At 39.6% G+C, this 24503-nt stretch overlaps 1 protein-coding gene across 3 annotated transcripts in view; it reads left to right on the forward strand.

Moving 5' to 3' along the window:
* The first annotated feature begins 4906 nt into the window (after positions 1 to 4906).
* Positions 4907 to 24503, forward strand: part of LOC129245518 (TGF-beta receptor type-1) — a 56865-nt gene continuing 37268 nt past the window's right edge. For 2 of the 3 annotated variants that reach the window (XM_054883718.1, XM_054883719.1), the window contains exons 1-3: positions 4908 to 5884; positions 5940 to 6260; positions 20879 to 20993. In XM_054883718.1, coding sequence (XP_054739693.1) covers positions 5707 to 5884; positions 5940 to 6260; positions 20879 to 20993 — 614 coding nt within the window. In that variant the 5' untranslated portion in view covers positions 4908 to 5706. Of the gene's footprint in view, positions 5885 to 5939; positions 6261 to 20878; positions 20994 to 21217; positions 21412 to 24503 lie in introns of all 3 variants that reach the window. The other variant, XM_054883717.1, reaches the window with a different exon arrangement.

Consider the following 24503-nt stretch of genomic DNA (forward strand, 5'->3'; position numbering starts at 1 on the left):
TTTGTTATGCTCCTTAACCGGGAGCATGTGCGCCTCGTCATGTAGGTGGTGAATAGGGGTCATCAGGAGACATCCTGTCGCGGTCCTGATGGCAGTATTCTGGCAGGTCTGAAGCTTCGTCCACTGCGTATCACTGGTTCCAGGCGACCAGACAGGCGCGGCATAGTTCAGAACCGGTCGGCCTATTGCTTTGAAAGTCGACAGCAACATTTCTTTGTCTTTGCCCCAAGTGCTGCCGGCAAGCGACTTGAGGACCTTGTTGCGATTCTGTACTCTCGTTGCAATAGCGGTTGTGTGCGCCGAGAAGGAGAGCAAGCTGTCAAAGGTGACTCCCAAAATTCTGGGGTTGTTTATCGTCGGAATTGGGGTATCATCGACGTGAACCTGAAGTGGCAGCTTGACCTCCTTTGTCCAGGTGGTAAATAGGGTCGCCGTGGATTTCGTGGGAGAAAGTTTTAAGTTTCTCGCAGTGAAGAAGCGAGAAAGGCTGGCGAGGTAGTCGTTTACTTTTGAGCATAGGCCATCAATGTCATTGCCCGACGCCATTATCGTGCAGTCGTCGGCATATGAGACCAGTGAGACTCCCTCTGGTGGCTGGGGGAGTTTCGAAATATAGAAATTAAAAAGCAAGGGTGAAAGGACACCACCCTGCGGTACTCCTTGCTTTATTTTTCTTTGTTTTGAGGTTTGGTCTCGAAATACTACCGACGAGTGACGACCACTCAGGTAGTTCGCGGTCCACCTCTTCAGTCCTGGCGGGAGTGTCGACTGTAAAATGTCATCTAGTAGCGTGGCGTGGCTGACTGTGTCGAAAGCCTTTTGTAGGTCCAACGCTACTAGGACAGTCCTCTCGCAGGGGCGGTTTTGGTTAAGGCCGCGGTTTACCTGGGTGTTTATGGCGGTGAGTGCCGTGGTGGTACTGTGCACTCTACGGAAACCATGCTGGTGTGGGGCTGGAGTCAGGTGTTGAGTGAGGAGTGGGAGTAGAAGGGCCTCAAGTGTCTTCACTACTGGGGAAAGGAGAGTTATCGGACGATAAGACTCCCCTTGGTTGGCGGGTTTCCCAGGCTTCAGCAGTGGGACCACTCTCCCTAATTTCCACTTATCAGGAATGATGAGAGTGGCCATAGACAGGTTGAAGACCTTTGTGAGATATTCTACTCCCAATGGACCCAGCTTTTTCAGCATCAGCATGTTTAGTCCGTCGGGGCCAATGGCTTTTGATGGTTTCATGTGTTTGATGGCCCCCTGAACCTCGTCGCTGGTGAAAGTAAGCGGTGCACTGTTGTAGGGCAGTTTGTGCAGCCGTCTGGTGGCACAACGCTTGGATCTGTCGACCGGAGGATGCAATATAAATTGCCGGCTAAAGTAGCTCGCGCATCTCTTCGGGTCCGACGAAGTACGACCGTTGAAGGTGATATCCACCTTGTCGTTGTGCTTCGTCGGGTTCGACAGGGACCTTACGGTGGACCAGAGCTTGCTCACACCAGAGGTGAAGTTACAGGACTTCAGATGCTCTACCCATTTGGTCCGCTTATGTTGAGTGACCAGTTGCCGGATCTCCAAATTGAGATCCTTTATACGAGGATCCCCGGGATCGGCCTGGCGTAGACGGTCACGCTCGTTTGCCATAACGGCTGCTTCGGCTGGGAAATTGGGACGTAATTCCCGGATCCGTCCAGCAGGTATGAAGCGAGCCGCGGCGGCTGTAATCGCCTTGCGGAATGCGCGTTCGCCTGCGCGCACATCGGTGGGAGTGGGTAGGGCTGCGAAGATGTTCTCAGTAAATTCCGCGAATCTGGTCCAATCAGCTTTGTTAAAGTTGATATATGACCGGTGATCCGCGGAAACAAAATCGGCGGGTCTTTCGATCGAGATGATAATGGGCAAGTGGTCTGATGCAAGCGATAGCATAGGTCGCCAGGTTATGCTATTTATCAGACCAGCGCTAGCAATTGTTATGTCAGGCGAGCTGCTACAATTGCCCACTACCCTAGTGGGGGCGTCGTCGTTTACAGTGCTGAACGTCGAATCGTCTATCTGCTCTGCCAATAGCTATCCCCTACGATCATTTGGCAGGCTTGAATGCCAAAGATCGTGATGCGCGTTAAAGTCACCTACTACCAATCGGTTTTCTCCCCTGATGAGCGCACCAATATCGGGGAGATATCCTGCCGGGCAGCAGGTGACAGGGGGTATATAAATATTATAAATTTCGAGCTCGGCATCGCCTGACCGGACAGCTATACCTTGACGTTCTAAGGTGCTGTCCCTGCGGTCGATGCCTTCATCAATAAGACGATACTGCACTGAATGGTGTACTATGAACGCTAGGCCACCACCGTTGTCTCGCTCGCGGTCCTTTCGGTGCACGTTATAGCCGTCCCTGGTAATCAGGGGGGAGCTAGCGTGCAGTTTTGTCTCTTGGACCGCAGCTATCTTAATTCCGAACCGATTCATGAAGTCGACTATTTCGTCAATCTTGCTCGTTAGTCCGTTGCAGTTCAGTTGCAAAAGCTTGAAGCTTCGCGGGAGGGTCGTCGTAATTCGGGGGGTGAGGGATGCGTGATGTTGTCTGCGTTGGACCTGCTGTGCGTTCCGCAAAATGGGGAGTGGCCTGATGTTGTCGGGAGGCCGCGCCACGGGGGGCGGTTGCGGGTGCAGAGCTCTGCAGCAGGGGGCAACGTAGTCGCGTGTCCACTCACGGGTGGTGTGCAGGCCGGAGCACCTCCGAAAGTGACACCAGCCACTGCAAGAACTGCATTGGACAGTTGTCAGGTTCCGAGGTACTACGGTCTGGCACACGGAGCAGACTGTGCGGGGGACCAAGAGCTGCTGGTTTGTCCCCGCACTGGGGTAGGAGCAGGAGGGTTGTGGGTTGGAAAGGGAGTCGTGTTGCTCTTGGGGGCTCCTGGCCGTTGAGGTGTTGTTAGTGGCGGCAGTGTGGTGTGCCGGCACTGAGGGCAGTGTCGCCGTAGAGCCATCTTGCCATCTGATCGTAGTCATTACTCATTTGAAGAAGATCGTTTCAATCATCGTCTATTAAACAAGTGCGTGTAGCGTAGTACACATAATAAAAGTGAAATTTTCAAGGCAGACACAGAAAGAGGGAGAGACCCGAGAGAGAATGAGAGATAGAGAGAGAAATAATATATATCTCAATAAATTCACAACATTTGCAGAGTATACAAATAGACAAAATTTACAAAAAACGGAGAAGGGTCGACCGGTGTAGGTAAACGCCGGACACAAACCGTGGCAACAACACGCACTACTCCGAGAGTTAATCACCCGCACAAACGCAGCGATTCCAGGACCGCAGCAACGGCACAAAGGTAAATACAAATAAATCCAAAGCCGCCCCAAACAGTAGGCGCCAAGGAAATATAACGCCAAAAAGTAGGCTCCAAAAATATATTTCCTGGAAGTTTGCACCAACAAACAAGCGCCAAAAAGTAGGCAGTGTTATTTCACACTAGAAATTAGCAACCACAAGGAAAAATAACCTGAAGTGTATGTAAAATATATATAAGGTATAGCTCTCTCTCTCCTTTTCCTCTACGTTATATCTTTTTTCTCACTCGCGGAACGAAAATGTCCAAAACGTTGCATGGCTTTGAAATTTTACTCTCCATTCTCGGTAGTCTAAAATATTTCAACTTGCTCGATTTAAAGAAGGTTTCGTAGATTGTTTTAATGAATTATGCAACTTTTAATAAAAACCTGCTTCGTTTACATTATTGTAGAACAATTTTCTAATATAGTAGGCGTAGAGGGAGCATTCTCGTTTTATTAAATTTTTCAAATATAGGAAATTGAATTAAAATTAAATTAAAAAAATGAGTAAAACAACGAAAAGCAATACGAGTACAAATACTCATAAAAGCAACCACAACTACAACGATTTAGATGCTAACAATGATATGTCGGATGAATTGAGCGCGTACAGCTCGGAGGAAGACGAGGTGACATCACGAAAATCGCGAAAAATACAGCCAACTGATGCTGCGGATTACGAGGATGGGGGCGGAATGTAAAAATGTAAATTAATTTGTGTGCAAGTAAATTACAAGTGATATTTTCATGTTTGAGCCGTAAGCCCTGGCAGCTAGTGCTTCTTTTTTTTATTGTAAAATAATAATTTATTGTTATTTTCCATATATTAAATTAATTAATTAATTTTCTAATAAACACTTTGCATATCGCTTTAAATTTTTTTTTTGGGATACCGAAATTAATACAAGCTAATCACGGGATTCCCTGATTAATGGCAAAGTCGGCACAGCAAATACACAAACCTTTGCATTGTAAGTGAATCAATCCGTAGTATTTTGAGTTTTAAATTGAACGAAATAATACAAAAGAAGTGCCCCGTTGTAAAATATGAAGTTACGAATGTTAATAAATCTTCAAGTGCATTTTTATTTCCATGCTTCCAGCTTTTTTACACTCATCTGTGGTGGCATCAAGGTTTGGGTTGGCGCAAACCTGTATTCTATCATTCTTAACTCTACTGACGTTACTTTTGCAAAAAACATAACAACTGTCAAAAATATCCTCTCCTACTCCTCTAACCATTCAAACAAACTCGTATACAAATTCTGAAAATATTGATATGGTAACACTAGTGAAAACGTTGCATAAAGGAAAATGTCAAAAATTGTTATCATATTCAATGATGCTCCCATATTGCAAAAGTCTGCTTAAAGATTTTTAGACTCAAATCATTTCATAAAAAAAACATAAATTTTGTCTAAAATCTATAAGGAATATCATATATAAAAAAAAACTCATAATTAATATGCACGGAAAACTTAAAACTCGTATGTTTTCTATTATTTCATCTTGAAAACAGTGTGGACTATATAGAAAGTTCAGTCCGGCAACACCATTCATTTATCGAGTTTGTTTCGGCTACGGTAGTGATTCCGTCGTTCGGTGGTTTTCGCGCAAACAGTTCACGTAAAATTTCGCGTAAACATGCTAAAATTTAAGACAAATTTCTTATTGGAAAATTTATAATTCGGCCGCTTGCAATATTGAAAGTTTTATTATATGCAATAAGTGAATATCACGTGACAAAATTGTTGCAAGGCCGCATTGGCGAAGGGTCGAGCAAATTTTTCCTTAATTAGAAGTAGGAGCAAGGTAGGCAAATCGTTGCTACTGAGAATGTGAAAAATGGGAAGAAAGTGATAAAGCAATGGAGAATCTGTAATTATTGCAATAATAATAATCGGTCAAAGTGTAAGAAGTCGCAAAATGCGAGTGTATAACTACTCGGCCAGATTTAATACAAATGTAGTGTAAACTTTTATATTATTTCAATGACAACAGTTATCTGTGAACCGCGACCTTTGTAAACTGATTGGAAAATTTTAAATGTACATAACCTGCTTGTTGCCGCTGCTTGAGCCGCCTCCCTTTTTGGTGGAGCGCCACCAACTCCAACGGCTCATCGTATATACACATGCCAAGAGCAGTGCAATAAAAGCGGCACAAGCATCAGCAAAATCGTTAGTAATACTAGCAGCAATTGTAAGCTACAAACGCATCAACAGCGGTCAATGAAAAATTAAAATATACTACAACTTTATAAAGGTGGAGTATTTTGTGCTGGAGTTCACTGTATGTGTGGTCTAAAAAGTGGGGGAAGAAATATAATTTTGAGTAAACAACAAACTTAATTCACAAAAAAAAGAAAACATGTCCGAACTGCATCGACGACACAACCATTTACCCCTCACACTAGCCACATTGGCCATTACAACGACAGCACCAGCGCAACGGCACAAAAAGTCACCAATTTGGTGGCCACTATTTGTTGTAACGGTTTCATTAACTTTGCTGTTATTGCTGGACTTCCAACTGACGCCAGTTCATGGTATGTACAGTGTCGATCGCAACAATTTCAGTACTTTAAATAGCATTCCTTCTAGCCACACCCATCGAATATGTGCTCAATACTACGCGCAACTCACAATATGTGGATGCTGCAGGAAATAAGTGGATGTCACCTGTTTTAACGCATACTAATATTAATAATAACGGCGCTGTTGGAAGTACTCGAAAAGGATACGGCCGTCACGATGACAACACGATAGAGCCATCCATGGCATCAGGTGGTTTGAGTATAGCAAACAACAGTCCAAGCCACGGGAATGCATTGCCATTGTTGGTGATGCCACAGCAAACTACGGCAGCAACACCACCGCTACACATGCTCACTGGACACAACAGTAATAGTAACAAGCGAGAGAGTAAGCAAAAGTTGGAGTCAAAATTTATTTTCTAATTATTTGCAAGTAATTTACATATATTTTGGGAAATGTCCTCAAATCGGCACTTTAAGTTTGTCTAGGAACAGCAGTGCTCAAGTGCTCAGTAGGACTTGCTATACCTAAGCCCTATATTTTGTTACCTTAAAGTTCATAGTCTTTTCAACACATGCACGTAGATTTGTTGTTATTGTAGCAGCATAAATATTTTCCATGCATATACGGGGAATGCTGCTGAAGTGACAGTCCTTTGCGTAGAGCTGACTGTGGCCGGAACATCATGTGTTGGGGTGGTTGGTGTCATATAGGCCTTCTTTAAATGTTGGATTTAAATAGCGTTACCCTGAAATTGAAATTTGAAAAAGTCGAGCCAAGGAGCACCAGGAGATTTGGTGGCTCCTAAAACACTCAGGCTAAAAAGCCCATTGTATTTAAAGCTCTGGAAAGGGGGTGGATAGTCAAGGAGGAAAGGAGAAAAGTATCAGAGAAAGATACAGGATAGTTACCTTAATATAGAAATACCCTCACCCACATTTTTACCAAATCGATACTTTAACGCATTTTGGTGCATAGCTTCTAAACACACTCTCACTAAAGAAGAAAAGAAAAAAGAAATTTAGTATCTATGGAAATTAATGATAATACAAGTCTTGAAAAAAATCCTAACTAATCAAGGTTGAATATATAGTGCGGTCGCCCCTCGGCAGAGAATGGCAAACCTCCGAGTGTATTTCTCCCATGAAAAAGCTCTTCATAAAAAATATCGGCGCTCGAAGTCAGCTTCAAACTGTAGGTCCCTCCCTTTGTAGAACAACATCAAGACGCACAAATAGGCGAAGGAGCTCTACCAAACACCCAAAAAAGGGTGTACGCGTCAATTATATGTAAATACAAAGGGTATTTAATAAGAGGCGTTATTTTGATATTCAAAGAAAAATGCTATTTTTTAATACAGGGTGGGCCATGTAAAATTTGCTTTTTGAATCGGCTATAAAAAAAAACTAATCAATATTTTTTCAAACTTTTTTTTATTTTGAAGATTAAACATTGTCATTTATGAATAAAAAATAATATCGTTCAAATGACTGCCATGACTGGCTTTACAGTAGGCCATTCGATCAACCCAATTTTTAAGCACATTTTCGATTGTTTGGGCTCCAATTTCATGAATGGCAACTTCGATTTCGTGTTTTAAAGCATCAATCGTCTCGGGATGGTTCGCATAGCATTTGTCCTTAACGGCTCCCCACAAAAAATAGTTCAACGGGCTTAAATCACAGCTCCGAGGGGGCCAATTGATATCGGAATTTCGGCTGATTATTCGGTTTTCAAAAACGGTAGCCAAAAGTTCGAGTGTAACTTTGGCAGTGTGACAAGTTGCACCGTCCTGTTGAAACCAAATGTTGTCCATGTCATCCTCTTCAATTTTTGGAAACAACTCGTTGAGCATGTCACGGTAACGCTCGCCATTTACTGTAACCGCGGCTCCTCGCTCATTTTCGAAAAAAAAAATGGCCCGATGATGGCCCCAGCCGCCAGTGACTCGTTGTGGATGCATTTGCTTCTCTACAGTAACGTGTGGATTTTCTGAGCCCCAAATCTGACAATTTTGCTTAGCCACCGATGTGAAAATCAGAAAAGAAGAAGAAGACTCACCACTTTGGAAATGGGTTTTCAATATTTCCCAATTTTGTTCAAGCGTATAGCGTCCCATTTCGTAAATGTCAAACCTTTAAGTGAATTATGAACACATTTGACATGTCATTTGTGTTACCATTCTCAGAAAATAGGTGGTTCAAAAAGCAAACGCTATATGGCCCACCCTGTATAAATGATCGGATGTGTATTCATTATAAAGAGGAAGCTATGCCGTTAATAGTGGAAAATAACATCGTGCAAAAGATCATCACGACCACGCTTACAGGACAGTATCCTTTTCATGAAATTTTCCATAACCGAATTGCAAAGTGGCTGCCCTATGTCCTCGATAGCCTCATGAATTCCATCTTTAAGGTCTTGAATCGACCCTGGGCTGTTGGTGCAGACCTTCTCTTTCCCGTGGCCCCAAAGACAAAGAAAAAAGTCACAAGGTGTTAAATCACAAGATCTCAGTGGCCAATTGTGATCACCTCTTCGAGAGATAACACGGTCCGGCAACTTTTCCCATAAAAGATCAATGGTTTCGTTGCTTGTGTGGCAAGTAGCGCCGTCTTGTTGAAAATAAACGTTGTCCAGATAAATATCATCCAATTCCGGCCATAAAAAATCAATAATCATCTCTCGATAGCGCATGTTAACACCTGTTATTGGAAAACCCTTTATATATAAAAGTTGAATTTGCATTCAATATTTTCCTTCTTTTGTAAACTTGTAAAGTAATAATTCAGTTCCATGTGGCCATTTGCTAGTTTTCGGTACAAGCAGCAACTATGTAAATTAAATTTATAGTTTTTTTTTTATCTTTACATGTATGTGAGCCGTAAAAGAATTACAAAATTTGCAGCACTTTGATAGTATATAAATACAGGGTAGGCCATTTAAAGCGGGCCCATTTGTTTCTGAAAAAAAAAACATTGAAAAAAACATTTTTTTTTGTGTTGATATGAAAAATCATTTATTTTGATTCAAGGAGATTTGTTCCAGCTAGTTTTTGAAAATGATATCCTTCAAATGTTTGCCTCTGGCCTTGATGGCCAAATGTGTCCTTTTTTCGGCGTTTTCCATCGTTTTGGCCAATATTTCGGCCGGTATGGCGGCGATTTCGCGTCGGATATTGTTTTTAAGTTGAGTTAGAGTCCTTGGCTTGTTGATGTATACCTTGGATTTCAGATAACCCCACAAATAAAAGTCCGGTGGCGTCAAATCTGGTGATCTCGGTGGCCACGGAAAATCACCATTTTTCGAAATCAACCTTCCAGGGAACAATGGCTTCAAAAAATCGATTGTAGCGCGTGAAGTGTGGCATGTAGCCCCGTCCTGTTGGAACCAGTAGCCTTCCATGTCATTTTCTTCGATGATTGGCATAACAAAATCGCGTATCATGGCACGATAACTCGATGTTCGCGGAGCCTCCTCAACACTGGCTCGTACAGCCTCGATACTTTCAGCAGAACGTCGTGTACGTTGTCTGGATGCGTGGCTGGTATTGCTGAGACTACCGTGGTTAATAAATTTTGCGTATAAACGCTGTAAAGTGCTTTTGGATGGCGCACTTTTAACTTTATTTTTTTTTTTAAACGCACGTTGAGTTTTCACAATTGAGAAGTTATTTTGGATGTAAAGCTGAATTATTTCAGCGCGTTCTTTTGGAGTGTACTGCTCCATGGTAAAAATTGTCTTGGACTGACGCTTCCAACGCGCTATGTCATTAGTCGATCTGACGTTCCTGTCAAAAGTTATAGGGTTGCCCGATGGGCCCGCTTTAAATGGCCTACCCTGTATATACAGTGTACTCTCTCCTAACGGACCCCTCCCATAAGCGAACACTTTTTTCAGTACATATCACAATCCTTAAGAATTAAAAAAAAATATTTTACTTATGAGCGGACAACCCTTTTATAACATACCTATTATTAATTTTCTTTATATTTTTCTCAAGCGGCCGCCGCAGCCGAATGGGTTGGTGCGTAACTACCATTCGGAATTCACAGAGAGAACGTTGGTTCGAATCTCGGTGAAACACCAAAATTAAGAAAAACATTTTTCTAATAGCGGTCGCCCCTCGGCAGGCAATGGCAAAGCTCCGAGTGTATTTCTGCCATGAAAAAGCCCCTCATAAAAATATCTGCCGTTCGGAGTCGGCTTGAAACTGTAGGTCCCTCCATTTGTGGAACAACATCAAGACGCACACCACAAATAGGAGGAGGAGCTCGGCCAAACACCCAAAAAGGGTGTACGCGCCAATTATATATATATATATTTTTTTTTTTTTTCATAAGCGAACACCTCCGATAAGCGGTCAAATTTTTCAGTCCCTTAGGTGTCTGCCAAAGAGAGTGTAAATTGCACATAAAAAAACTCTTGTACTGCTTTTGTCGAACCAGATACAAAACTATCTGCTTACTTCGCGCGACCAGTGAAGTTACATTTATTGCTAGCACATCTGCAATTTAGTGCTAACCACACTTCGCACCCATAGCATACACTTAAGGGGGGAGCCTGGTTTATAAGGTAAAAAAAATCAATTTTTTTTTTACGTTTTCAGCGATTCCTAATATATTTCAGAATATTCACACAAAGTTACAGAGCCTAATTCTCAATATTTCCGTAGATACAAAGCCAAAGGTAGGTGAGCGTTAGGTAGTCACGCTGTGACCGGACAGCTATACTCGTAGTACAAACTTTATCTTCTTTTCTCGACTTTTAATTTTTATGATTTCTTTGAATTGGCGTACATGAATGAAAAAAAAAAACTAATGAATTTTTTGAAATGAATCATAGCTTGTTCCCTTCAGTATTAAATTCTCCTCTATTTGAACTAACAAAATAGATAAACAAAATTTTTCAAGATTTTTATGCCACGTTGAAGTGAATTTTTTCTTTTATAGAAAGGTATTTTTTCTTTAAAACCTCCAAAAAGTTGAAATTTTGGAATTTCTCTCAGTTTTCTTAGTTCATCTAGAATAAAAAATCATGATAATTAGAAATCCATTTGAATCCATTTGCTTTAGATAATAATTACGAGCTGTATCTTGTACGCCAGATGGAAACTCCAGCGTTGAAGCGCTCTACTAATTTCTATGCTAAACATTTTTTTCAACTTATTTTAACCAGTACAAAAATTTTTTATACTTTTTAAATGTTCATTAAAAGATAGAAAAAACTTTGCAGTGCTAAATTAATTTTTTCCTTAAAAAAAAAATCGCAAAGAGATCCAATTTTTAGACCTCATAAACCAGGCTCCTCCCTTAACACGTTATAACTCCCATAATAATAAAAAAAATTTTACCAACATACGTTAGGTCACGAATTCAATAGAAATCTAATAATAGCAACACAAAACCTTAAAAAAATATTTATAAAGCTTCAGTTTATTGGATTCATTACATCCTCCACTCAAACCACATCAAACGCTGAATTAATCAGAAAAAATACTGTTTTGGCGATTTCCTCCTATTCTTTGTGTGCACATTTTTGGAAAAGCGATTCATGTTTGCCTAAAGTATCTATGAGATATTAGCATTTTCGTGCACGCCAGCCGGCTATCCTGAGGGTTTGCTTCCAGGGCGAAAGCATTATTCGTTGATCTAAAGGAGCTCTTGCGGCGGGTGGTACAAATAGTACCATCATCAAGCCTTGACAATCAGCAATAGTGCAATGAATTTCACGATGTATCCAGATACCTGTTGTAGTTTTTGTTTTGTTTTTGGTGTGTTTGTATAGCTTCGTGCCGTTAACTTTGTACACGCTCTTCAATTCTTTTCTTTATTTAATGTTTAGTGGAATATTGCTTTATTTTGCAATTAAAAGCAAATTCACACTTAAAGTTGATTTAGTGTAGCGAGAATTCAAGCGTTACCTAATTATTTGTTTGTATATCTGATATGCAGTTGCATATTAAAATGTTAAGTCTGAAAAGCCTCAAAATACGCACACTATTACCTCGCATGCATAGTGGCTTTCACATGCTTTTCATTGTAAAGTGCACTAGTATGTATGTGCATATGTATGTGTGCATGCACTTCAAGTATTTTGCTGCATATGTACGAGTGTGCGAGTGTGCGTGTAAATGCAGTGTCAATCGGGTGTTCATTAGATTCCAAGTTCTACTGTGCTTGTTTTTGTTTATTTTGAATTTTAAGCACACAATCAATTCCATGCACTTACATATGTACATACTATATGTATGTAATGGTGTGTATGTACATAAATATGTTTTTATTATTCGATTTAAAATGCTTTGTTTCCACTCTTGACACTTGCTGGTGTTGCTACATTTGTTGTTGTAATTGTTTTAATTTCAATTATTGTAAATCCCGTCTATTTGCTGAATCGTTAATATTTTTTTTGAGCTATGAAAACAACAGTAACAAAAATAAAAGAAGTGGCGATAGTGGCAGCGACTAAGTCCGGCGCGCACCGCTCCCATCGCAACTGCAACTTTTCGAATAACAAACCCAACACACGCGCATCACTCAGCTATTCAGCAGCTAACAAACAAACGGCACAAGCGCCAGAACATGACAATGTATTGCTATTAAGAAATAGTGTTGTGATGGCGGGCAAGCAGTCCCGAAAAAGATATAGCAAAACAGAAATCCTTTGTTTTTAGAAGTTGTAGCTTTTGAAAAATAAAATAAAGGGTTTTTCAATTGGCGCGGGTCGCCAATTGGCGCCCTGTGGCAGCCTTTTTGTTTTGGTGACATCTGTCAAATCTTTTGTTTATTATTCAGTTGTTTATGCCAAATCATCATGGCAAGTTACACGATTGAACAGCACGTTCAAATGATAAAACTTTATTATCAAAATGAGTGTTCATTAACGCAAACGTTGCTCGCATTGCGCCCATTTTTCGGTAGACGTCGTGGCCCTTCCAATTTCTTATGGCCCATATTGAACCATATGGACCTAGACGACAAGTGGGTCCAGCAGGACGGCGCTACGTGCCACACAGCAAACACCATTTTATTCCATTTCAACATCTACCCGCCCTTATTGAAAAACCCTTTATAACTAATTTCCTCGTACACTTCTGTTAAGTGTTAGGCCGAGCTCCTCCTCCTATTTCTGGCATGCGTCTTGTTGTTGCTCCACAAACGGAGAGACCTACAGTTTAAAGCCGATTCCGAATGGCCGACATACTTTATTAGGCAGAAATACACTTGGAGGTTTGCCATAGATATACTTTCATGGCAGAAATACACCGTTTGTTGTTGTACCAGCACAAACATTGCCTATATGTGTACGGGGAATGATAATGGTAATGGTTGTACGGGTTAGGCTAAGACCTTTACGCACTGCGACCAGATTGAGCTAGTATGCGCCCCTAACTACTTAACTAAAGAGTGATTTTTTAAGAGCTATAGGAAAGTTTTTCAAAAAAACACACGTAAAATTGAGAAAAATGCATGACATTTTTATTTAAATCGATAGTACAGCCCATCCCATTTAATGTTTGAAGATTATTTCATGCAAATGTTGACCGCGACTGCGCTTCAAATGGTCCATCCGCTTAGTACAATTTTGGCATACTCTTCCCAATGTTTCGGCCGGTATCTCACATATAAATGCTTTAATGTTGTCTTATAATGCGTTAATTGAAGCAGGCTCGTCTGAATAGACATGAGCTTTAACATAGCCCCACAAAAAATAATCTAAAGGCGTTATATCGCACGATCTGAGTGGCCAATTGACAAGTCCGGAACGTGAATTAAAATGTTCACCGAACTCGCCTCTCAACAAGTCCACTGTTACGCGTGCTGTGTGGCATGTGGCACCGTCTTGCTGAAACCACATGTCATGCAAGTCAAGCTCTTGCATTTTGGGTAAAAGTTAGATATCATTTCACGGTAGCGCTCACCATTCACAGTTACGTTACGACTCGCAGCATCTTTGAAGAATTACGGTCCAATGATACCTCCAGCCCATAAACCGCACCAAACTTTGACCTTTTCTGGATACATTTGTAGCTCTTGCAATTCTTCTGGCTGATCTTCACTCCAAAATCGACAATTATGTTTATTTACGTACCCATCGTCGCTGAACACAATTTTTCGATAAAAAAAGTGGATCCTCGGGGAAGCTTTCCAAGAGTCCATTCACCAAAAATTCTGCGTTGCGCTTCAATTCTTGCACCAGCTGTATTTTGAAAGGCTTCACACTTAAATCCTTTCGCAAAATTTTTCACGTTGTTGAGTAACATAGGCCCAACAGCTGCGAACGGCGACGAATCGATAATTGATGGTCATCATTAACACTGGCCGATACAGCTGCGATATTTTCTTCAGTTCGCACTCTACGTAAGCGTGTTGGTGGTTTGATGTCCAATAATGTAAATCTGGTTTTAAATTTAGTCACAATAGCTTGAATAGCCGCTTCAGTGGGTCGATTAAACTGGCCATAAAATGGAAGAAGTGCGCGATAAACTTTCTTAACAGAACACAAATTTTTATAATAAAATTCAATGATTTGCAAGCGTTGTTCGTTTGTAAGACGATTCATGGTTAAATTATAGACCAAACTGAAGATGTTTGACAGTGAAACAAAACCCGAAACGAAAAAGATAATAGCTAAAAAATCACCCGTTATAATTATTTAGTATACCGAGAAATCGAACCAGCTCCTTAGGAGAGCGCAATTGTAGGTATTCCTTCTCTAGTAGGTACGAGCCCAGGATTCTGTGTCTCCTGTGGCGTATTGCCTCACAGTTGGTGATTATGTGTTCCATAGACTCCTCTTCATCACAGCAGAACCGGCATAATCTTGTGTTAAAGTGTTCCTTACAGGCAAACTGATCTGAAAGTGCTCCACAGAGTAATTCGAGGCCCTTTTTATCTAGGGTTAGAGCAGATTTTGCTCTGTTGGCATTGAAGTTCAAAAACCTTTTGGAGTGTTTAAGGCCGCTTGTGCCGTTTCAGCGTTCCCTGATTTTAGTTTGGATCCATTTTTTGGTTTTCTGTTTTACATTATTTTTATTAAAGCCGAAAAACTGAGGTTGGTCCAATTAATAATCCTTCTGCCCCTTTTTTGGCATAGAAGAAGCGAATTCATCGTGAATTTGGTTGACTAAAAACAAACTTTGAACATACTCACGGCGCTTTACTTTACCATGCCTTGCCCAAGTAAGTTTGGAGTTTTGACCACCCAGTCAAGAATATTCTTACATTCATAAATACTTAACAAACGACCTGCACTTATTTAAACTAATTATTATATCGACGGCAGCTGCCGTAGACGAATAGCTTGCTGCGTGGCTACCATTTGGAAGTGAAAGGATTCAACACTAAACACCTGAAACACCAAACGATAGAAAATGTTGTCAAAACGTCCATCTTTCACGTCCATTGCCCCAAAAAGATGCGCTATGATATCCTGATTGAAGCGGTATTTCAGGATGTTTTCCATATCGTTTTGGATATGGACATACCGAGCAAGTTCTTGTGCTTAAAAACCCTTTTGAAAGCAAAATGTTTTTACTACAAATTTTACTTTTGATACAAATTTCTAGAGTAAGCAACCCAGTGCCTTGCTAAGTGAGCCGATTTGCCGAGGGGAAATGAGAAAGCTGCTTACTGAGCAAACCTTTTATTATTGAATCATGGTTAATTCTGATTAATATTGTAGTTTGACAGACTGTTTTTTCGCGGCTTAATTCTTCTTCTTCTTGTTCTTGGCATTGTAGTCTACGTTAACGGAACGATCCGGGTACATGTATGTCCCTACAAGGTCTGGAAATCCGTCGACATTTCACAAACATTTATGAGGAATGCTAATAAAAAGGGGAGCAGGCATTTTTTTCTATGACAAGAGAAATTTGGTTGGTTGGTATCTGAGTGACATATCCCAGACTGAATTATCACAAAAGTTGCCATTTTGGTACACCACTAGTAGAACCATTGCCGTTATTTAGTCAAACCAAAGCTTGATTTGACTATACTAGGTGAAGTCCTAAATAAACAAGACTGAGCTGAAATAGAAACGACATGAGCTTTGTTCTGATAACTTCGATTAAAAATTGTCTCTGCTGGCCTCGATACACGGTTTTACGGGATCTAACAGGGGGGAGGCTCGTCTGGAGTCTTCCATTCTGCACTTTGACGCTTACTTTCGGGTTTATGTTTGAAACATCTCAATATATCGATGGAAACGTGCACAGACCTTTCATAAGCTCAAATAATTGGTTAAAATGCGATAAATCGATGGTTTGAAGATATTCAACTCCGATTCCATGAATTTCAACGATGTTTTCGGTTAATTTTTGCTAAATTTACGAACAATTTCCATGGAGTTTTCGGTGATTACTGATTTTGGGCGGCCCGTATCTTTATTGTCATTTAAGTCCTCGCAACCATCTCTGAAACGTGCACTCATGTACTCATAACTCTGGCACGAAATATAAAATCATCGCCATAAACTTTCTTCATCAATTCGAATGTTTCGCTAAATGTTTTACCGATTTTAAAACAAAATTTGATATAAGCTCTTTGTTCGAAACTCATTTTTGTACCGATGACACCAACATACTGACACTTTAGACGTAATAACGTCACTTCCACTGAACCGAATGTCACCAAGCTTTCACTGGAAAACTGCTAGGGATGTAACTTCCAACGCACTAACTCATTAAACAGATGGCGCCATCAAAACAAGTTTTATTACGCCAGTTTTGTTTATTTTGGACTTAACCTTGTAAATCTGCCTAGGACATCTATTTTCTTTCCTGTAATTTCTACCAAGTTGTTCTTTGAGAATTCGCCCAGCATTCTGTGGCGTAGAGCACCCAGACTTGGCCACCCATACAGATTATTATTATTATTATTAGAAGGCCATTACGCACTGCGACCAGAGCTGATCTATTGTGAAAGGCCTATTTTGTAACCCTAGAGTTGTAGGCTTTTTAAAAATTTTAGCACAGTTTTGGGTTTGTTGTTCCAAAGATTGCATGGAGATACTACGATACCACCAAGGTGGTGAAGTCTCTGTCTGCCCAACGCAGGACATTCACAAAGCACATGTTCTGAGCGTTCTATGTCCGTTTTGCAAAAGCGGCAGACATTGGTCTCGGATAGACCAATATTATTTAGATGATACCTCAGGCTACAGTGACCTGTAAGGTATCCTGTTAAAAGACGCAGGTCTACTCTGTTTAGTGAGAGAAGTTTGTCAGATATTCCTTTGTTGGGACTTAGGAATAGTTTGGCTTGACGCTGACCGGCACAGTTTAGCCAGTGTGCGGCAAGTTTTCTTTATTTTTCTTGCATATTTGCTCCTTGTTTTGCAAGGTCGTCAGCCATTTCATTTCCCTCATGTCCTTCATGTCCCGGAATCCAGCATAGTGTTACTCTGTTGAGGTTTCCTAACGTGTTTAGAAGGTTTAGGCAATCATTTACCAATTTAGAGGTGATAGTTGTTGATAGAAGGGCTTTTAGAGCCGCTTGGCTATCTGAAAGTATGTAGATGTGAGTACCTCTTATTTTCCTTCTGAGGCATTCTCTCACACATATTTCAATGGCATGTATTTCTGCCTGGAATATTGTTGGGTAGGATCCCATCGGAATCGATTTTTTGAATTTGGGCCCATTGATTCTTGCCCCTGTTCTACCATTTTCCAATTTGGACCCATCAGTAAACCATAGCTGGGAGCCAGGTTTGAAAGTGATAGAGTTAGTTCTCCAGTCTGTTCGTTCATACAGATAGTGGAAGAGTATCTTCCTAGAATCTTCTTGATTGTAGCTTCTCCATATATCGTTATACGCCCACCCCATCTTCCTAGCGTCGTCTCCGATAGGCCAATGACTGGTTATTGTTAAATCTGCAGATGTCTGTTCTTGGCTTTCTTAACAACTCGTCAGTTCCGGGCTTGTTGTAACTCAGCTCCGGGCTGTCCGTAACCAGTTCGTTTCCTTCGCTATTTTGCAGGTATCGGTGTCGGCCCATCTGTCAACAGCCTGCTTCTGAAATTACAAGAGAAACCTACTTTCATTATTATTATTTTTTTTTTTTCCTTGTTCACTCCTCATGGGAGCATATGACCTCGACAAGACATTTGTCTTGGGTTGTTTACGTTAATCTATTTGATTTCTGGCAGAGTAGGTGATTAGCCTGCCGCTACATTCATTATTATTAAAAAATTAATATTATTGGTATTATTATTAGTATTGCATTTTTGCATTATTGTTATTATTTTACTACAATATTACAAATATTTTATTTACAAATGTAGAAAGTTTTTTGTATTCTGTTTCTATGATCTCAAACATTATAATCTTTTGTTGTGCTTTCATACAGTGTCGGACAAAACATATTGGACTGATAAGTGAAGCTATTTCTTTTTACTCTTGCAAATATTATTTTAAATAAGAAAAAATATCACAGAAATGAAAATGTTATATGAATATTTTCTAAGATACGACTGTATTACCTTATATGCGAAGGAAGACAAACATATACAATATCCAGTGCGACAAAACACATTGGACTCGTCTCAGTTTATCGAAGCTATGTGTACTAAGATATTTTTTTTATTGTGGTCAATGTGAGCGTTGGAATAAGAGTCAATAGTAGTTTCCTATTGAAAATTCTAGAAATCTGTACTTTTATTAAAAAAACGTGCTAATAGCGGGAAAAAAACATTCAGTTCAATTGAAAAAACTAATTATAAACGACTACAATCACGGTTTATCGCAAAAGGATATTTGTCAAAAGTTCGCAATGAAAAAATCAACAGTCAGTTTCATTATAAAAAAATGCCGAGAAACTTTAAGTATTGAAACTCTACACCGTGGAGGATGACCCAAAGGTACTACACAGCACGAAGACTCGAAAATATTGATAGAATTGAAGAAAGATCCAGAGAAGTCGGCACCAGGTATAGTTAAAGAGCTGAACTTAAAAATTTGCAACGGAACTGTACAACGCAGAGCATGTGCAGGTGGACTGAACAGTTATAGAGCAGCAAAAAAGCTATTTATTTCCACAAAAAATCGGCTAAAGCAGTTGAAATTCGCGCGGGAGCACATTAACTGGTCAGTGAAACAATGGAGAACTATACTTTTTTCTGATGAATCAAAATTCAAGTTGAGATACTCAGACGGAATGAGAAGACTACGCCGGCCAAAAAATAAACGTTTAGATCCTCGATACTGCAAAGGTACGGTTAAGCATGACGGAGGTAGTATTATGGTGTGGGGTTGTTTTTCTGGGTTTGGTGTTTCACCGCTCCATTTAATAGATGGAATTATGGATAGGTTTCCCACGACAGTCGGTTTTATGTTACCGAAACGACCCGAATTTATATCCGGCCAAGGACTGTCATTCCCCGTATGTAAGTATGGGGAATGTTTATGTTGCTACAACAACAACATGGATAGGTTTGTATACCAAAATATACTAGAGAGCGTGATGCTTATTATAGCAAATTGGATCGCATCGAAAAAAATCAATGTGCTCGAGTGACCAGCACAATCTCCGGACCTCAATCCTCAATTGAGAACCTTTGGGAGATACTCAATAGGAGAGGATAGACAGGCAAGGAGTAAATGGGGACAAAAAGAAGCTATTTGAAGCTGCCAAACAAGCCTGGTTGGATATAGGTATACTCGACGTTATCAACAATCTAATAGCTTTCATGCCAAAAAGGCGTAGGTTAGGTTAGGTTATGGTGGCAGTCGATCCGCATCACCAACTCACTTAGACCTCACAGGTCCGTTTTGATATCACTGTGCGACACGGGAACCTTGTTTATTTACTTTCATGAAACCATTTTGAGGCTCTTATAAAACGCACGGTTGGTCTAATGCCCGCGCCAGATAGTTCTGTAAGAAAATTGAAAAAGTGTTTACCTAGACAACCTGCTCTGATTTTATTATAGCTAAGGCTGGACAATTGCCAAGGAAGTGCTCTACTGTTTCTTCCTCCTCCTCATCTCTACAGCTTCTACAATATTCATGGGAGAATACTCCTAGTCTCAAGGAATGCCTTCCAAATAGCCAGTGACCGGTGACACAAGCCACGACCTTCGAGATATCTGCTCTTGAGAGGCTAAGCAATTCCTTTGTCCTTCCTATGTCCTTTTGTTGTTTATTTGCTTTTCTTGTTTATGACGCCCAAAAAGATTTAGTGAAGTTATAAAAAAATAATGGTTATGCTATAAAATATTAGTTAATTATTGTTTTTCCAATATGTTTTGTCGCTCTGAATAGCGCATATGTTTTGCTTTTTACGCATATAATTTTATGAAGTAAATTATTTGTTAAGTTTTTTTATGCATTCAAGAAATAAATAGTTCGTTTTAATTTCTGGGTATTTCATTAATATTTGAAATGACATTTCCCGTTAGCAAAATTTAATTACATCGAAGTATGAATGAGTTCAATATGTTTTGTTCGACACTGTAAGTCCATACTGATAAAATTATATTTTGTAAAAAAAGTATCCCTAAAGATTTTATATGCACATTTAATTTAAAAGGAAACTAATTTAAGTATAAGTGCATACGTGTGTATATGTACATGTGTAGGTACATAGCTTGACTGTTTGAAATTATATTTTTATTTTTGCGGAAATCACTGTACTTCGCCCTCACTCGCCCACCAACATCAACATCAACTGTGGCGCTGTGAGTGCAGCAGGCAGCAGTAACAGCTGTTTAACAATCGTTTACGTCATTGCATTTGTTTACAATCATACCCTTGCACATACATACATACATGCATACATACATACGCATTTGGTTGGTTTCATTTTTTCACACAGCACAATCAAGTATTTTTTAATCGTCGCGTCGTCTGCTAAAATCACAAAAATATTTGCTTCTGTTTTTTCCCCCCACACATATACACATGTATGTGTGTGTGTGTGCATTATTTTTGTTTCCATTGCGAACTTCATCATAATCAATGAGCAATCTAACCTTTATTCCCCTCTTCATATTCACACTACAGGGCCGCTGAAATGCCACTGCGATATTTGCAAGGACAACAATTACATATGCGAAACAGATGGCTATTGCTTTACATCAGTGGTGAAGGATGAGGACCAAATCATATTCAGTTACAGGTAAATTCTTACGTATTTCCAATGTTGCAACTTGCTTGGAGTAAAAATATACATACATTTTTGTTTATGTATATGGAATATACAACTTTATTATGATTATTATTTTATTTTTTTAAATTGTATTTATATTGTACTGATTGGCTCAACTTGTATGCGTTCTCCATTTGTTTACGGCGCGTCTAAATGACTTGTACTTTTACTTTACTTTTTCGCGTTTTGTTCAGGTGTCTTAATATGTCTCAGAGTTTTCCGCCTGGTCGTTCTATTTGGTGCAACGATGGCAGTCGCGGTGGGCCTACAGCGCGTCCAGCTGCTCCAAGCGGCGGACATGGCTGCTGTAAGGATCGCGATTTTTGCAATTTAGACTTGCGCCCCATTATCAAATATTATGCCACAAATTCGCAGCAGACTTTCGAAGGTGCGCAAAATATTTAAAAGTCCAAAAAAAGTATATAAAACAGTTTTCCAAATTTTCTGTGTTAGAGAGCAGCAGTTTAAGGTGAATAGAATTTCGGAGGTTACATTTCATGGTTTTTAGAAATATTTGTATGTATGTAGGTACCGCTCACTGTTAAGAACTTAGTTAGTTTAGACTATTTTTCGAAACTTAACTTGATCCAAATATACCAAATGTGAACTGATGTACTACATCCAAGGATCTTTGATTTTCAGTGTCTTGCCTTAAGGGGGGAGCCTGCTTTAGAGGCTTCAAAAAATCGATTTTTTCGTGGATTTTTTTGGGAAGGAAAGAAATATTCGGTTGAAACGAAATGAAAAGGTGTTATTGTTATGTATTTCAGCAGTCTTCTCAAATTTTTTCATTAAAATATATGTCATATTATGCCTGGTACAAGCATTTTGCCGAGATGCAAGTCGCAATTTTCATCTGAAACCAAAACCCCAAAAATTTTTTTATTTTAGTATAGTTAGCTTCTAGTTAAACCAAGAAAAGTAAACAAAAAGTGAGAAATTCCAAAATTTTTCGCTAATTAAAAAAAAAATTAATTTTTTTGGAAAATCAAATTCACTTTAGATTGCTTAAAAAGTGGGTTAATCATAACTTTCGTAAGGTTTTTTAGGTTCAACTAGAAGAGAATTTAATTCCGAATACAATCAATGTTATCTCGTTTCGATAGGACGTTTAACTTTTTCCTTATATTTCCCGCCAATTAGGAAAAATCGTTAAAATAAAAAACCGAGAAATCGCGCGTCAAAGTTTTTGTATATAAAAAATCCGCTCGTATACGAGTACCTGCTCGACGCTTGCTCGCAATTTCTTCTGTAACTGCGAAAATATTTTCAATTTGCTTCTGAAATTTTGAGGACACATTCTTGGATAGTTTGGGAAGACATTTATACAAAAACAAAAAATCGATTTTTTGAAGCCTCTAAAGCAGGCTCCCCCTTAACAAACAAGAAAATTCGTGTAATAGTTGGCTTCCCGAGCCACCTACACAAATTGAGTGAGCAGTGACCGAATTGAGCGCGCCATAGCTTCGTATTTTTAAAACTACTACTCTGTACTGTAAAAATGTACTTATTTTTGAGAATAATTTATTTGATGTGACATTAAAGGAAGCAAACAGTTAAGCAGCTGTAATAGAGTATACAAAACCCAAACATTATGGTCCGGGAGCCAGGGGTCATTTTGACCCCATCATTTCATGCCGACTGATTTTAATACTGAAAGCAGACGCCATCCAATGGATGACGAACCCAACCGTCAGCATTTTTTTAACAACTCATTTATTACCGGCTGAAATTTTTTTTGTGTATTGTTGACATTTAGTAGAATAAAAAAAAAATAGTCAGCTGGGCCGTAGAGGGGGGAAAATACGTCAGCTGAACGCATCATGCTTCGGCTGACGGTCTTTCCACCGCTATAAACACAGCTGACCATCATTATTATATTTTCATATGTGTCCAAAATTATGTTAAAAAATTTCAATCGGCATACTTTTCAATTTTTTTTACAAGTTCACCTTTTCAGCTGACGTTTTTCCCCCCTCTACCGCGCAGCTGACTATTTTTTTTATTCTACTAAATGTCAACAATACATGAAAAAAATTTCAGCCGGTATAAACAGAGGTGGTAGAAATTTTTTTTCGACACGTTCACTTTCGTTATTCATGAAAGCTAAATCACAAGTATAGTCAAGAATTTAACGGTATAAAAAAGCAGTCCAAAATGGACCCCTGGCTCCCGGACTATTAAGTGTAGAGTAGTAGACTCACAATTTTTAAGCTAAGGTACGCCAAGTTAAGTTAAGTCAACTTAAGTACACTCAGAGTTTTAAGCTTAAAGTAGATGAGCCATACCGTAACGTCATAACCTTAACCATAGTATTGACCATAACGACACTTATACCATCAATTATTGGTGCCATGTGTCATGAGCAGCTGATATTTACACATTCAGGATCCGGCACTCGAAGTGTAACCAATTAAAAGGCCATACATTTTGTTTGGAAAATTACTTTTATTCAATTCAAAGTAAAAAATATGTGAAAATAACTACCTTTGCCTTACCTTTTGCCTTAACTATGGCCTTGAGACGGTCCAGAAATGTATCGCAAGCTACCCGAATGTGACTTGCAGGTATTTTGGGCCACTCGCGGACAATGGCTTTTTTCAGCGCTTTGAGCCTGGTGAATCTTTTAGTTCGGACCTTGCGCTCCAAAATGGCCCAAAGAGAATAATCCATCGGACTCGCGTCTGGTGAATTTGAGAGCCATTGTGTGGACGTTATGAAGTTCGGAACATTGTTTTTTTAGTCATTCTTGGTTCACTCGAGCTTTGTGCGACCGTGCCGAGTTCTGTTGAAACGTTCATGGTCTGTCAACGAAATGTTTGTCTGCTCCCGGCTTCAAAGTAACCTCCAGAGTACTTTCCCGATAATATTTTGCATTTACCTTGACGCCAGGCTCGATGAAAACGATTGGAGAGCGCCCATCTGCGGTTACAGCGGCCCAAACAATTACCTGTGGCGGATGCTGCCTCCTGGTGGCCAATCGATTACTCGCATATAACGAAATTTGAAATAGTTTTAAGTCAGAAAATAATGATTTTTTTCCGGTTATCGCGCCAATCAAGAAGAGAAGAAGAAGAAGATTAATGGTAGTTTTTACGCGCAAAATTTACAAAAATTCGAAATTTACAAAAAATTTTAACCAATATTAGGATCAGCCATATTTTTCTGTTATATTAAGAAATAGGCTTTAACTTATACAGGGTGGGCCATCTAACGTCTGAAACTTGAAATAGTTTTAAGTAGGAAAATAATGATGTTTTTTCCAATGCGGCCTTTTTTTATTTGACAGTACCATCGATTAAGGTTAGTTATGAAACACTATTTCATTTCAATGATTTCCACGGTTATCCTTGCAGTGAGCGCTACGATTAGCCCTATTTTTTAGATAACGAGGAAATAAAACCCTTTTTTCGTGCTACAATTTGAAATTTTTTAAACGAGGTATACAAATTTTATATTCCCTGTTTGATTTCCAAATGC

This window comes from Anastrepha obliqua, chromosome 4, assembly GCF_027943255.1.
Source record: "Anastrepha obliqua isolate idAnaObli1 chromosome 4, idAnaObli1_1.0, whole genome shotgun sequence".
Lineage (NCBI taxonomy): Eukaryota > Metazoa > Arthropoda > Insecta > Diptera > Tephritidae > Anastrepha > Anastrepha obliqua.